The 14064-nt window shown below is 39.9% G+C and overlaps 2 protein-coding genes across 3 annotated transcripts in view; both read right to left on the bottom strand.

The window, feature by feature from the left end:
• Window positions 1-321: 321 nt before the first annotated feature.
• On the bottom strand, window positions 322-9340 carry LOC114475604 (short transient receptor potential channel 2-like). 2 transcript variants are annotated; one of them, XM_028466570.1, is made up of 14 exons: window positions 8926-9340; window positions 7705-7995; window positions 6808-7209; window positions 6341-6541; window positions 6088-6252; window positions 5829-6003; window positions 5393-5605; window positions 4925-5087; window positions 4753-4845; window positions 4165-4357; window positions 3177-3304; window positions 2643-2709; window positions 2456-2573; window positions 322-1392 (listed from the first exon to the last, which is right to left on the bottom strand). In XM_028466570.1, exons 1-14 carry the CDS (start codon window positions 8938-8940, stop codon window positions 467-469), a joined length of 3150 nt encoding a protein of 1049 aa, XP_028322371.1. In that variant the 5' UTR covers window positions 8941-9340; the 3' UTR covers window positions 322-466. The 2 variants fall into 2 exon arrangements, with proteins under 2 accessions (XP_028322371.1, XP_028322370.1); XM_028466569.1 differs by lacking the exon at window positions 8926-9340 and having other exon boundaries at window positions 7705-8313.
• A 1676-nt stretch (window positions 9341-11016) lies between these two features.
• Window positions 11017-14064, bottom strand: part of rb1 (retinoblastoma 1) — a 32276-nt gene continuing 29228 nt past the window's right edge. Inside the window, exons 22-27 of the mRNA XM_028466183.1 lie at window positions 13745-13858; window positions 13522-13670; window positions 13411-13441; window positions 13188-13330; window positions 12451-12497; window positions 11017-11348 (exon numbers count right to left, since the gene is read on the bottom strand). Coding sequence (XP_028321984.1) covers window positions 11278-11348; window positions 12451-12497; window positions 13188-13330; window positions 13411-13441; window positions 13522-13670; window positions 13745-13858 — 555 coding nt within the window. The 3' untranslated portion in view covers window positions 11017-11277. The remainder of the gene's footprint in view (window positions 11349-12450; window positions 12498-13187; window positions 13331-13410; window positions 13442-13521; window positions 13671-13744; window positions 13859-14064) is intronic.

Below are 14064 nucleotides of genomic sequence, written 5' to 3'. Positions count from 1 at the left end.
AGTGACACATGACGACAAAAATAGGCTGAATGACAGATTTAAATTTACAAAATGACAGATTTAAATTTACAAAATGACAGCAAAAAAAAAAAAAAAAAATCACAAAATGAGAGAAAAATACACAAATGACAGGAACACACACAGAACAAAAATACACAAAACAACCACAAATATTAAATATATATATTATTTCCTAGCTTCAAGGCGGTTATGTTTGAACTTGTGCTAAGTCATGCTAATTTGTGCTACGTGGTGCTGAGTGATGCTAGCCACTACTTTATTTCCTAGTTTCAGGGCGGTTATATTTGTATCTGTGCTAAGTGATGCTAAGTCATGCTAATTTGTGCTACGTGGTGCTGAGTCATGCTAACTGCTCCTTTATTTCCTAGCTTCAGGGGGGTTCTGGTCAGAATTGTGCTCAGTGATGCTAAGTCGTGCCAAGTCATGCTAACCGCTCCTTTATGTCCTAGCTTCGGGGCGGTTCTGTTCGGACTCGTGCTCCGTTGATGGTTCCGTCGGTGGTTCTGACAATGGTTTTGTTGATGGTTCCGTCGATGGTTCTGTCGATGGTTTTGTTGATGGTTCCGTCGATGGTTCTGTCGATGGTTCTGTCGATGGTTTTGTTGATGGTTCCGTCGATGGTTCTGTCGATGGTTTTGTTGATGGTTCCGTCGATGGTTCTGTCGATGGTTCTGTCGATGGTTTTGTTGATGGTTCCGTCGATGGTTCTGTCGATGGTTTTGTCGATGGTTTTGTTGATGGTTCTGTCGATGGTTTTGTTGATGGTTCCGTCGATGGTTCCGTCTCCTTCCTGTGAACCAAAGCCTGTGTCGTTAGAGCTGCTACTTCCTGTTGGAGAGGAAATCTCCTTCTTTGTGGAAGCTTCCACATCAGCTTTTCCCGCTGCTTTGTTCTCACTCTTCTCGACCTTCATCCCTCTTCCTGTCATCACTTCCTTTTTTCCTTGGTTCAACTTCCTGTTATTGGTGGCGTTTGTCTCCTGAGCTTCAGGCTCTTCTTCGTGTTTTTCTTGCGTCTCCTTTGATGTTTGTTCAGTTGTTGTTGCTTCAATGGCAGCACGTCCTTCCTCCATTTTAACAACGTCACTCTCCTCTTCCTCGTCTTCATCGCGATGCACGGTCACTTTCAGCGATGGCGACTTCTTCTCGTCCGTTCTGCTGCTGAAGCCTCTGAAGTTGTTCTTGGCTCCAATGATGTACTTCCCCAGGATGGAGGAGCCGGCCCCGCCCACGATGGAGGCGGCCCCGCCCATGATAGAGGAGGGGGCGGGGCCGGCGTGTCCACCCTCCATCAGCAGCTGCTGCAGCGACTTCATGTCGTTATGCATCCTGACGACGGCTTTGCTCAACTCTGTCACTCGATTACCGATGTCTGAGAGAAGAAAGAGAAAGAAAGATGGAGGAAACTAAAAAGACTGTGCTTTTTTATTGTCATTTTATGTGTTTTATTATTATTTTGTGTATTTTTTTTGTCATTTTGTGCTTTTTTATTCCAGGGCTACGGGACTCAAAACGCCTTGTTGTTGTTGTTGTTGTTTACACTAGTTAAAATCACTTCTCCTCTGCTATTCGTGAACAGATCAGGCTGAAATTTGGTAGGTATAATCTATGGATGTGTATGCATTGATGCTCGGAGCCCAGTTTTTGATTTGGGGCCCAGGGGCCCCAAAAGAAAGAAAACAAAAAGTCGATTTCTCATTTATTTATGAGTCAAATCTTACGACGGTTGGTGGTACCAAATCATTGGCACATACCAATATATAAATGGGGCCCATTACCTCGTATGTGCCACGGTGGCACCAGGGGGACCCTGGGGGCCCCATTTTTCAAATGACTACTCCTCCCTTAGTTCTTATTAGATCAGAATACAGTTTGGTATGAACTCTATGAATGAATATGATCAGACGCTCTGAGCCCTTTGTTTGAAATGGGGCCCGCGGGCCCACCCCCCATTTCCGGTAATTTTATTTCCAAATGTATGGGAACATAATTGTGTGATATATTGTTTCAAAGGTAATTCAACCTAGATTACGATTACGCCACCCCCCTTTTTTCAGTAATTTCCATTTAAGTCATTTTCTCATTTATTGTGAGTCAAATATTGCGGCAGTTGTTGGTACCCAATCATTGACACATACCAATACATGAATGGGGCCCATTACGCCGTATGTTCCACAGGAGCCCCATTTTTCAAATGACTACTCCTCCATTAATGCTCATTGAATTGGGCAGTAATTTGACATGAATGTTTTATGAGAGAATGTCTAGAGCTTTTTTTTTACTCGGTGTAAACGAGTCATTTGACTGAATTCTCAGGAACGTGGTAGGTGCTATTCTGCGCAGAGACGTTCCGCGGGCCCAACCGTAGTTCATCAGAACTTGTTTTTTCATTGTGTGTTTTTGTTGTCATTGTGTGTGTGTTTTTTGAGCGTTACCTTTCCGTCGCGTCTCTTCGAACTCCCTGCGAGCGGACTCAATGTAACGCTGAACCAACGCTCTGATCACCTGCTGACGGTACGGGACCTGGTTGTCCTCAGAGCCGCTCTCATTGGCCTTCACATCAGACACATGACAGTGAGGATGATAGCTTTAGGTGACGCACACACACACACACACACTTACCATGGAGGGGATAGCAGGATATTTGGGCTCAGATCTGCAGCAGCAGCAGATTTTCCTAAAAATTCCCCTTTTGGTCCAAATGAAAAAAGAATTAGAATTAGAAGAAGCAGAGAAAGGTTTGAGTGCATTTGTTCACCTCAACATGAGCAATTTTCATGATTTTAGTCGTCTTTTCTGTGTTTTCCCTTCATTATGTAAATTTTTATAGTCTTTTTGTGTATTTATGGAATTATTTTGAAAGTTTTAGCCATCTTTTGTGTGTTTCTCTGTAACTTTATATGTTTTTAAAGTCTTTTTCTGTATTTTTGAAGTCATTTTGATTGCCTTAGTTGTCTTTGGTGTGTTTTTCTATAAGTTTGTATGTTTTAATAGTCTTTTTGTGTATTTATGGAATCATTTTGATTATTTTAATCGTCCTTTATGTATTTTTTAGGATATTTGGGTTTAGAGCTGCAGCAGCAGTTGTTTGAAGATTCTTCTTTGGTCCAAATATAAAAAGAAAAATTAGAGAAAGGTTTGAATGCATTTGTTCACCTCAGCATGTAGAAGATGGCTTTGGGGGAGATGATGATGTTGAAGGGCACAGGCATGGTGAGGCCTTCTCTGAAGTAACTCAGATAAAGCCTGGAACGAGCAAACTTCCACTCCACGTCTGCGTCGTCCTGTCAGACCAAAGATCTCAGTGAGTGTCAGTGACGGGTGATGAATACAGTGTAAGTACAGTGACAAAAATTAGTAACAGGTGGCAAAAAATGGTCCAAAAGTGGTAAAAACGGAGCAAGAAAAGAGTGAAAAGTGACTAAAATGGATCAAAAGCAGTCAACAGTAGAGAAACATTGGATTAAAAAAAGAGGAAATTGATGATATTTAATGGCAAAAAGTAGCTTAAATAATAAAAATGTAAACAGTATTTTTTGGAAAGGAAAATTATTTATTGGGAAAAATGTAGCATATTATTTGGATGAAAAGTGGCAAAAAAAATAGTTGATGAAGGGACAAAATTGGATAAAAGTGTCAAAAAGAACTTGTAAAAATTGACAAAAAATAAGAAAATGGAAATGTACTGGAAATAGGAGCTAAAACCTGAAAAAAAAGTGGCAAAAATGTTTAAAGGGGCAAAAAAGGACAAATGAAGTTGAAAAATGGCAAAAAAAAAAAAAATGTGTAAAAAGGGTTAAAAAGTTTCCCACTTTTATTTTATTTTTTTTTACTTTTTATTTTATGATTTTTCGAAGTTCAACATAGATCAAAACAAAGACAAAAAAAAAAATAAGTAAATAAATAAATACAGTCTGTGGGGTACTACAAAATAAAACTACAACTTGAAATTAGCTTTATAATGAGTCCAACATTTTTTAAATTTACTAACGTTCATTCTCAGATAAAAGCTCATTTTTTCCTCCACAATGTCTCTCCCACTTTTAAGTTTTTCTGGGGTAATTTTATTTCAAATGAAGACATAAAGAGCCACATGTTGAGAATCACTGGCTTTATAACAGTGCTGTGTACAGTATCTCCATACCTGGATCTTCTGGAAGGAGTTGGTGATCATGGCGATGAGCATGTTGAGCAGAACGATGACGATGACGAGGGTGAAGATCCCGTACAGGATCCGTCCCACGAATTCAGCCAATATGAACTGAGGCATGTCCACGTAATCTTGGTTCGCCACCCCAAACATGGTCCAGAACAGGAAGTTAAAGGTCTCATTGAACCTGCACCGAAGAAGAAGAAGAAGCAGAAGAAGAAGAAGAAGAAGAAGAAGAAGAAGAAGAAGAAGAAGAAGAAGAAGAAGAAGAAGAAGAAGAAGAAGAAGAAGAAGAAGAAGAAGAAGAAGAAGAAGAAGAAGAAGAAGAAGAAGAAGAAGAAGAAGAAGAAGAAGAAGAAGAAGAAGAAGAAGAAGAAGAAGAAGAAGAAGAAGAAGAAGAAGAACCAATCCCACCACAGGGGCCCCTCAGACTAATGTTGCAGATAATGTAAAATTACAAAAATACACCAAATTAGGCAAAAAAAATGAGAAACAATTTACAAAAAATTCACAAAACGACTCCAACAATACACAAAAGATATGATGATGATGATGATGATGATGATGATGATGATGATGTACCTGCCCAGATGGGGGGAGATGACGTAGGGTGCGTACACGTTATTGATCCCACAGAGAAACGCTGTACCAATGATCATCAGGATGGACATGAACCTGTGAGGACAAAGTGAAGCTTTATTGATATTTATTGATCTTTATTGATATTTATTGATCGCTGATCGGTGGGCGTCACCTCATCATGTCGTTGATCATCTTTCCGATGGAGATCTGCAGCGTTCCCATGGTTTCATGAGCTGGTAGGATGGAGGCGAGACGCGTGAAGCTCAACATGCTGGTCACAGCGAACAGGAGCTCTGCTACCAGCTGAGGGTCCTCCTGACGCCACTGATCACGCACTAACACACACACACACACACACACACACACACATTTTGTGCCTTTTTGTTGCATTTTCTGCATGTTTGTGTTTTTGTTGTGATGTTATCATTTCATATCAGTGTTTTTTGGACTCATTTAGTTTACATTTCTACTATTTTTGTGTATTTCCTAATATTTTGTGTATTTTTGTTGTCATTTTGTGTATTATTATTGTTTTGTGCGTCGTGAGTCATTTTGTGAATTTTGTTAATTGTTTTGTGTGCATTACATCATCATTTTGAATACTTTTCTGTTGTTGTTGTGTGTATTTTTCTACTCTCACCGGTCTGGGTGAAGTATGCACACTCCTCAGAGACGTCCTGGTTCTGGTTCTGGTCCTGGCACAGGAAGAGGCCTTTGAGCATGATGACCACACGGAGAGTGAAGGAGGCCAGATACATGCTGAGAACCATCACGTCCAAACAGTTCCATTTATCTCTGAAATAACTCCTCAAACCCTCGATCCAAACCTCCTTACACTCGTACCAGAAGAACCCTGTAGGAGAGGGTACCAGATACCAATTATCAGTTACCAGTGACCAGATACCAGTAGAGAGGGGGTGAACGTACCCTACACATAAAATAACCAAGACTATTCCAAAAACACACAAGATGAAAACAAGAATAACAGAAAAATATACAAAACAACATTAAAAATACAGAAAATAAAAGAAAAACACCACCCACACCATGACCATGTGATGAGAGGGTGAACGTACCCACCACCCACACCATGTGGAAGGAGCTGTGCAGGATGTTCTGGTTCCTGGAGGCGAACTTTTGTCGGTTCATCTCCATGGCGATGGACTCTCCCAGCAGAGTGATGAGGAACCACAGGTAGGACGCAGAGTGGAGCAGGAACTTAATCACTGGGGTCTTTAGGACCCTGCCCACCTACACACACACACACACACACACAACGTGTTTAGTGTGTCATCTACTTTGAGGGTTTCGGACAGAATCAGGTGTAGGACCCACCTTGGACTTTGGGGCGATCCAGTAGACGAGGCACAGCAGAGGCATAGAGATGAAGATCCCCATGGAAACCAAAACCTTCCAGGTCTTCCTGCTGTCCCTCCATCCTGCCAGATTCCCACACCAGATGGAGGAGAGAACCTGCTGACAGATGGGATGAGCTACAAACTACAGGAGGAGGAAGAGGAAGAAGAAGTTATCAGAGGACCACCATGGATCACACCTTCCTTCATTAGCACTATGCTAACTGCTAAACCTTCTTCTGCTTGTAGGTGACGGCCAGCCGTAGGCGGGACAGGTTTGGGATCCCCTCCTCAAAGGCCTGCTGGTCCAGAGAGTCCTGACCCTCGTCTTCATAGCTGTTCAGGATGGTGGTCACCTCGCTCTGGTTCCGACACATTCCCAGTAGCTCCACAGCAAACTCCTGACAGAGCAGCTCCAGGCTGAGGTACTGGGGCTACAGGAGGAGATCAGAGGATATTAAAGAAGAACAGATCTACAGTATATCCTGTCTATATTGATGTTCTTTATTTTTCTTTTCAAAGTCTCCTATTGGTCGTGCTCTAAGCTCCGCCCACTTTAAAACAGTGCTTTAAGCCCAGTCCGCCTTAAACTCGTGCTCTAAGCCCCGCCCACCTTAAACTCGTGCTGTAAGCCTCGCCCACCGTAAACTTGGGATTTAAGCCCCGCCCACCTTAACCTTGTGCTCTAAGCCCCACCCACCTTGAACTCGGGCTCCTTCTCAGACAGCTTGTGCAGCTCCCTGCTGAGGCTGAAGGCCCTGAACATGGCGTCGTGGGAGGTGATGGAGAGGTAGGCGCGGCTAGCGATGCCACGGTACGTGTTGATGCGCGATAAGGAGAATTTGAGCAGGTCGTACTGGCGGCTGTTGCGACAGTCCAGGCACACGCATGAGATCTTGTGGGGCCACGGGATGTTGTGGCCCTTCTGGATGAACATGGTGACGATGTCGTACAGATCCTTCTGGCACGCCAAGGTCAAAGGGGTCACGCCGGGGGCAAACTGAGAGTTGTCGATGGAGCGGTCGAACATGGCCTGGGAGAAGGAGTGCACGTCCATCTTACTGACCTTCTCCTGGTCCAGACGGTTCATCAGGAGCTTCACCTACGGGAGAGATCGGTCCCAGAAATAATCACTAATACATCCACACGTGTTTTTTAGATTTTCACATGTGAAAATCTAAAAAACACATGAAAATCAGAGAAACGTGAAAATCGGAAAAAATACATGAAAATCTGGAAAACAAGTGAAAATGTAAAAACCTAAAAAAACACGTGAAAAACTGAAAAAATGTGAAAATCTAAAAAAAACACGTGAAAATCTGAAAGACGAGTGAAATTCTGAAAAACATGTGAAAATCTGAAAAAACACGTGAAAATTTAAAAAAAACGTGAAAATCTGAAAAAATGTGAAAATCTAAAAAAACACGTGAAAATCGGAAAAATGTGAAATTATAAAAAAACGTGAAAATTAAAACAAACGTGAAATTATGAAAGAATGTGAGAATCTACAAAACAAGTGAAAATCTGAAAAAACTTCAAAATCTAAAAACACGTGAAAATTGTGGCTGTATTTGTGAATATATCTGAGAATATTCACCACGCGTAGCTGGTTGGTATCCACGGCAACCAGCAGGGCCTCGTGGATCTGACGGAAGTCGAACTTGACGCCCTGCAGGAGGGCGTCCATGGCGTCCTCGTTGCACAGTCGGATGGAGAGGTTGAGCGCCTCCCTCCACTGACGATCCTCCGACTCGTCCAACTGTCGGACGATGCCGTCGCCCGTCTTCAGGAGCCCACACAGCAGGTCCAGGTTCCCCTCCCTGATGGCCGTGATCAGGTCCGGAGGGAAACGCATCTTCTTGCTCATGATCTCGCGCCATTTCTCCGGCTGAGGAAGATAAACGGAGAACAGATGCATCATCGACATAGAAGAGAACGAACAACGTTCCTTAGAGATGAACCACTGACATCGTATCAGGTGTTTCACTAACAGTTTAGAGGAACATCCTGTAATGTCCTTCATTTTCATTTTTTAAGTTTTATACTTAATAGTTTATTTTCCCGCAAAAATGATAATGGTCCCTCTAGTGCCCCCTAGTGGGGCTGAAGAATGCTTTTTCATTTTATTTTTATTTTTTGTAATTTTGTTTTGTTTTATTTTCATTTAATTTTGGTTGTTACAGTCAAATTTATTTTTATTTTATTCTTATTTATTTTATCTTGTTTGTTATATCTTAATTTGCATTATTTTTATTTAATTTTGGTTTTTTTCATTTTTGATTTATTCAGTTTGTTATATTTAAATTAGTTTGTTTTTCATTTTTCATTTATTTACATTTAATTTTGCTTCATTTATTTAGTTGTTTTATTTTTAATTAATTCATTTATTTTATTTGGTTTGTTACATTCAATTTTGTCTATTTTATTTTAATTTGGTTTGTAATATTTCATTTTGTTTCATTTAATTTTCAGTTTTTACCTTTTATTTTGCTTTATAAATTTTATTAATAATTTTATTTCTAAAAGAATTTCCAGCTGCAGCGTTCTCACTTGTATTTGTACATTCTAGGATGTATCTTTACACGCTCGTTAAAAATAACGTTGCGTACCTTTTATTTCTTTTCTACGTCTGCATTTGTTGTGAAAAAATAAAAACTGTGTCAGTGGAAAACGTTTAAAACAGAAACAGAACGAGAACGATTTAGAAAAATGAAAAGTAAAGACGTCCCCCCTAAAAAATAGATTTCTGTACGTCTCTGTAACACAACATTAAAAATACATTCATTTTCATATTAATCATTAATAAAGATCTTCTTACCGTGAGGTTTTCCATCACTGACAGTGAAAAATCAATCACGTTAGAGATCCAGAGGTGGTGATGATGAGGAGGAAGAGGAGTGTCCTGACATCCCAATAACAGTGGCCTGTGGCCCCCGGGGGCCACGCCAATTAAAACTGTAACATCAGCTGGGCCGCTGAGTCATTAAAGTAGAGACAGGCAGCAGATGGGATCGGTTCCCAAAGGATGGTTCACGTCCCAACAGGACAAACAATCTGCACTGATCTCTCCCTCACCTTACATTTATTTATTTATTTTACTTCAGTTTTCTCATGTTCTCTAAAGTTTATTTTAAGTTTTTACTCAGCGTATGAGACACTGTTTGTGTGAAGATAGAAGTGACTTCATAAGTGACAACTAAAATACACAAAATAGTAGAAAAATACACAAAATGATGCCCAAAAAGAAACAAAATTGTAGAAAAACATACGAAATAACAAAAAACACAGGGAATTTCTTTAAAAAACACAAAATACAACAAATACACAAAGTGACACGGCAACAAAAATAGATGGAATGACAGAAAAATTCACAAAATGACGACAAAAAAAGGATCTCTACAAATGACAGGAACACGTCAGAAAAACACACAAAATAACAAAAATACAGGAAGTCACTCCAAATAAATGTTGAAAAAAAAAAAAAGGCCCCAAAAACATCAAAACTGCAAAAAAAAACAAACAAAAAACTCACAAAATGAGAGAAAATTTTGGAGTCGTTTTTTTCTCTTTTTTTTAAATTTTTTTTTGTGAAATCATGACTCGTGAAAATAATAGACAAAATGACAATTTAGTCAATGGTTGTCGTCATGTGTCACTGTGTATTTTTGTCGTCATTTTGTATGTTTTTCTACAATTTTGTTTCTTTATGGGGGTCATTTTGTGTATTTGTTTACTGTTTTGTGTGTTTATTGATCACTTTGTATGTATTACGTCACTATTATCTCCACATTAAAGGCTTCTCATTATCCTTTGGTTATTTTTAAATTATCTATTATAAAAACAGAACCAAAGGATCAACAAACGTGTCGTTACACACGTGTCCATCAGAGGGAGCTAGAGGAACTAAAGGAGAGACTGACATGGATCACATGATCAACATTCATATCAGCATTAGAATAATAACCAATCAGAGCATTAACAAAGGAAACAAGAAAAAGTTTGTGTATTTTTCTCAGGTTTTTGCGGTCATAATGTGGGTTTTTGTTGTTTTTTTGTTCGTTCAGCTTTGGGGGCCGCACTGTGGCCAGTTGTCTGCTGATCGCTTTGATGTTTCCTTGACTTCTGTTTAATAATTCCAGCAAGATTCATTTTTAAAAATATGTTAAGGTTTCATTTATTCAGATAACTCTTCCTTAAAAAAATCCACTTTCATCTCCTGACAACTGCCAATCTTTTTCAAAGGCGTCTGCTGATCGCTTTGATGTTTCCTTGACTTCTGTGTAATAATTCCAGGAAGATTCTTTTTTGGAAAAATATGTTAAGGTTTAATTTATTCAGACATTTCCTCAGGAAATTGACTTTAATCTCCTGACAAGTGCCAGTCTTCTTCAGAGGGGGCTGTTGATTGCTTTGATGTTTCCTTGACTTGTGTGTCACAATTCCAGCAAGATTCTCTTTGTCTTCTTTTTGAATAATATGTCATGGTTACATTCACGTTCGTCAGCTGCGTGCGATCGTAGGAAGAGATTCACACAAAAAGAAGGGAAAAAAAAGACCTTCAACGTCTTTTATTTAAAGAACCAAAGAAAGGAAAAATAAACAAAGCTAACAAACTATTTTCTCAAGTGGACAAAAAACCAAAACTTAGTCCAACTAAAGGCAGCCCTGAAACGTTTGATCCAGAATTTACTGAGGTTACGGCTGCATTAAAAACAACCTTAGGCTACGTTTCCTGTCTCTCACACACACACACACACACACACACACACACACACACACACACACACACACACACACACACACACACACACACACACACACACACACACACACACACACACACACACACACACACACACACACACACACACACGTTTAATTTAAAAACTGTTAAAGGTCAATATTTACATAAATTACTCCTATCTTAACCAAAGGAAGCTGTTTTTTTTTTTTTTTTTAAGTCACTGTTTTAATGTCTGTATTCTGCTCCTGTTGAAGGACAACGGCCCTGATTGGTTCAACATCAGTCAGACGTGCGCGCACACGCACGCACGCACACCAAACGTGACGTTGAACAAAGTTAAAAACCAGAAACTAAAGTCAACAAATGTAAAATCACTCTGGAGTTAAATATAAAGTTAAATTCCACACAAAGACAACCAGAGCAGGTTCACGGTGCGTCCTTCGCAGACTCAGCGTCTTCCTTCTTCTTCTGCTCCTGCATCCGACTCCTGGTGGAACCTGAGTTAGAAACAGAACAGAACACATTAGTACCACTTTAGAACATAGTTAACCTCTATAACCCCAGCCACTTTTCTCCAAAAACGTTTTTCCAAGCTTCTACATGACCTACATGGCTCATTTTTGTTGAGATTGAAGTAGGACCCTTAGTGGTGACAGATGATGTGACATTTTGTAAATATATGATACTGAGTGATAATAAAGCATGTTTTAAAAACAGAAATCTGTAGTCCACCCAAAAAGCAAACCTAGAGATTTACATCAAATATGAAGCCAATTCTCATTAACGAAGGCTATAAAAGCAGAAATAATTGAACTAATGTATGAACATTAACTGCAGCAAGTTTGGTGATAATAATAAACATTAGGTCAAAGATACATGTTTTTGTACAAAAAAGTTCAGGCAGAAGCCCACTGTGCCACAACTGTGCCACAGTTTTCCACCAGTTTGTAAACAGGTGTGTAACTGTCAGTCAAATTGATTCCAATCATTGTTAGTCTTATGTTTGAACACGAGATGTTGCATTTTGGCTTGAAATAAACACATCCTTTTATTCAGGTTTGTACTGTGCCGTGCGTAATGCTGTTTTTGGTTTCTCTTTGATGCCGTTACGCATGGGTGTTGTTCAGCAATGCTTTGACCAATCAGAATGATTGACACAGCGTTGGAAAGCTGAGAGCCTGTAGAAATTGGTGATATCATCACACTATGGGAGTGGCTTTAGCCCTGGCCAATCAGAGCTGGATAAAGGAGGGACCGGCCATTTTACGTACGAGTTTAACGTAGACTCTAGTTATATAGATCTGTGTTTATTTTGTGACTCACAGCAGTAGAAAAATGCAGAGTTTGCTGAGTTGTTGATGTTTTCCTCTTTGAACATAATGTCCTGGTGTGTGTGTACTGTGAATGTGGGTTAGCTACAGTTTTAGCTTCTATAGTTTCTGAGGATTACAGAGAGGTATAGAATGTGTGATTTCATTCATTTTTTACAACATTTAGACCTGTTAGAGTCACGGAAGCTGGAGCTGCCCCCACCGGCGGGTCCGTTGGGGCTGAAGAGGTTAAATCAGTTAAAAACAACTAAAAACACTTAATACTCACTCATCTCTGCAAGCTTCTGGATCAGAGTGGAGTTCCCTCCAGATTTACTGCAAAGAAAAACAATAAAGGATTAATGCAAGATCATTAAAGAATGAATAAAGGTTTATTCATAAATAACTAATAAATAATTAATAAAGGACCAATGAGGTCTTATAGAGCTATTTTTCTTCCCAACCATAATACACAAAAAGCACCTAAATTAATTAGACAACACTTCAAAAACACAATACAAATAGAAAAAATACACAAATTAAGCAAAACGTCAACAAAAACCTTTAGTTGTTGTTTCCTGTTATGCTCAGATTGGTCATTATTCTAAATGTGTGGGTTTGTGTGTATATCTCATTTTGTGTTTTTGTTGTTTGTTTGTATATTGTTCTGTTGTTTACATTAATTTTGGTAGTTGTATTGTGTATTTTTATGTCACTTTGTATGTTTTTTGAAGTCATTTTGTGTATTTCAGCGATCGTTTTCTAAATTGTTATGTTGTCTTGTATATTTTTCTGTTTTTTTGGTAGTTGCAATGTGTGTTTTCCTGTCATTTTGTGTTTTTTGGGGTGATTTTGTGTATTTCAGTTAGAATTTTGTATGATATTTTGAGGGCTTTTACATGTTGATCATCAGCCCATCTCTGCTCTACTCGATGATGTCAAAGAACAGCACGTTCCACCTTTTTAAATCTCTGTCAAAGCGTGTCCACTGATGCCTGACGTAAACCCACTGCCTTTAGGACCCACCTGCCGTCTGCTTCGTCTGATCCGTCCACGTCAAAGCGAAGCCTCTTCAGAGGCTTTGGAGGTTCTCCCAGGTCCAGACTTCTCTTAAAGCAACGCTCGCTGTTGTTCACCATCTGGTTGATCTTCTGGAAACGATTGCACTGCTGCTCACGAAGAGAAGAAGAAAAGTTAGAGAGATTTACACTCAGAGCAGGGAACAGGGTGGCGAGGAGGAGGAGTTTACCCCAAAGGACTCCCCGATGGACACCAGCATCCTGTAGAGCATCATCAATAAGAGCGATTAAATCAGTGCATTCATTCTATTGATCATTATCTATAATAGAGTGGGACTGACTTGGAGCGAGGGGTCATGATTCCCGGGGACATGCGGGGGCTCTTCAGAGGTGAGATGTACACGTTGTTGCTCCCTGGGACTCGTAGAGGAGAACTGGGGAACTTGTAGGGGCTGCGAGGAATCTGTGGGATTGGAGAGAGGGTGGGGGGCTGGAGGGAGAAGAGGAGTGGTTACACACGGTCTGATGGTTCCCGTGACGGAGCAGGAGGGGGGCGGGGCTTACCCTGGTGGAGGCGTACTGCAGGATGTTGGTTTTCAGCCTCTGCATGAACACTTGGTTGTAGAAGACGATGATAGAGTCAAAGTGGCCGTCAGTGATCATCACGTGTTTAAACGTCTGCACACACGTTAAAAACATGTCTGACATAAAGATCAAAGGAATGGAAACTTTCCACCACAACATCAACTGGGAAACGTTAATAATCACAAATATTAACTTTTTATTCAAGAAAATGTGAAATAATGTCACTATATCCAAATTAAAATGCTAAAATATTAGCATCCTTTCTAAAGAGTTTCTGAAGGTTGGATTTTAAATATACT

The sequence above is a fragment of the Gouania willdenowi genome, chromosome 14, assembly GCF_900634775.1.
Source record: "Gouania willdenowi chromosome 14, fGouWil2.1, whole genome shotgun sequence".
Lineage (NCBI taxonomy): Eukaryota > Metazoa > Chordata > Actinopteri > Blenniiformes > Gobiesocidae > Gouania > Gouania willdenowi.
This window is presented reverse-complemented; position numbering and strand designations above follow the sequence as displayed.

Coding starts and splice junctions, on each gene's coding strand:
- LOC114475604 (XM_028466569.1), bottom strand. CDS start 8,136: ATGAAAATGAAGGACATTACAGGATGTTCCTCTAAACTGTTAGTGAAA. Junction 3,305..4,164: donor ACTCCTTCCAGAAGATCCAG/GTATGGAGATAC, acceptor TTGGTCTGACAG/GACGACGCAGACGTGGAGTG. Junction 1,393..2,455: donor CGAAGAGACGCGACGGAAAG/GTAACGCTCAAA, acceptor TTCTTCTCTCAG/ACATCGGTAATCGAGTGACA.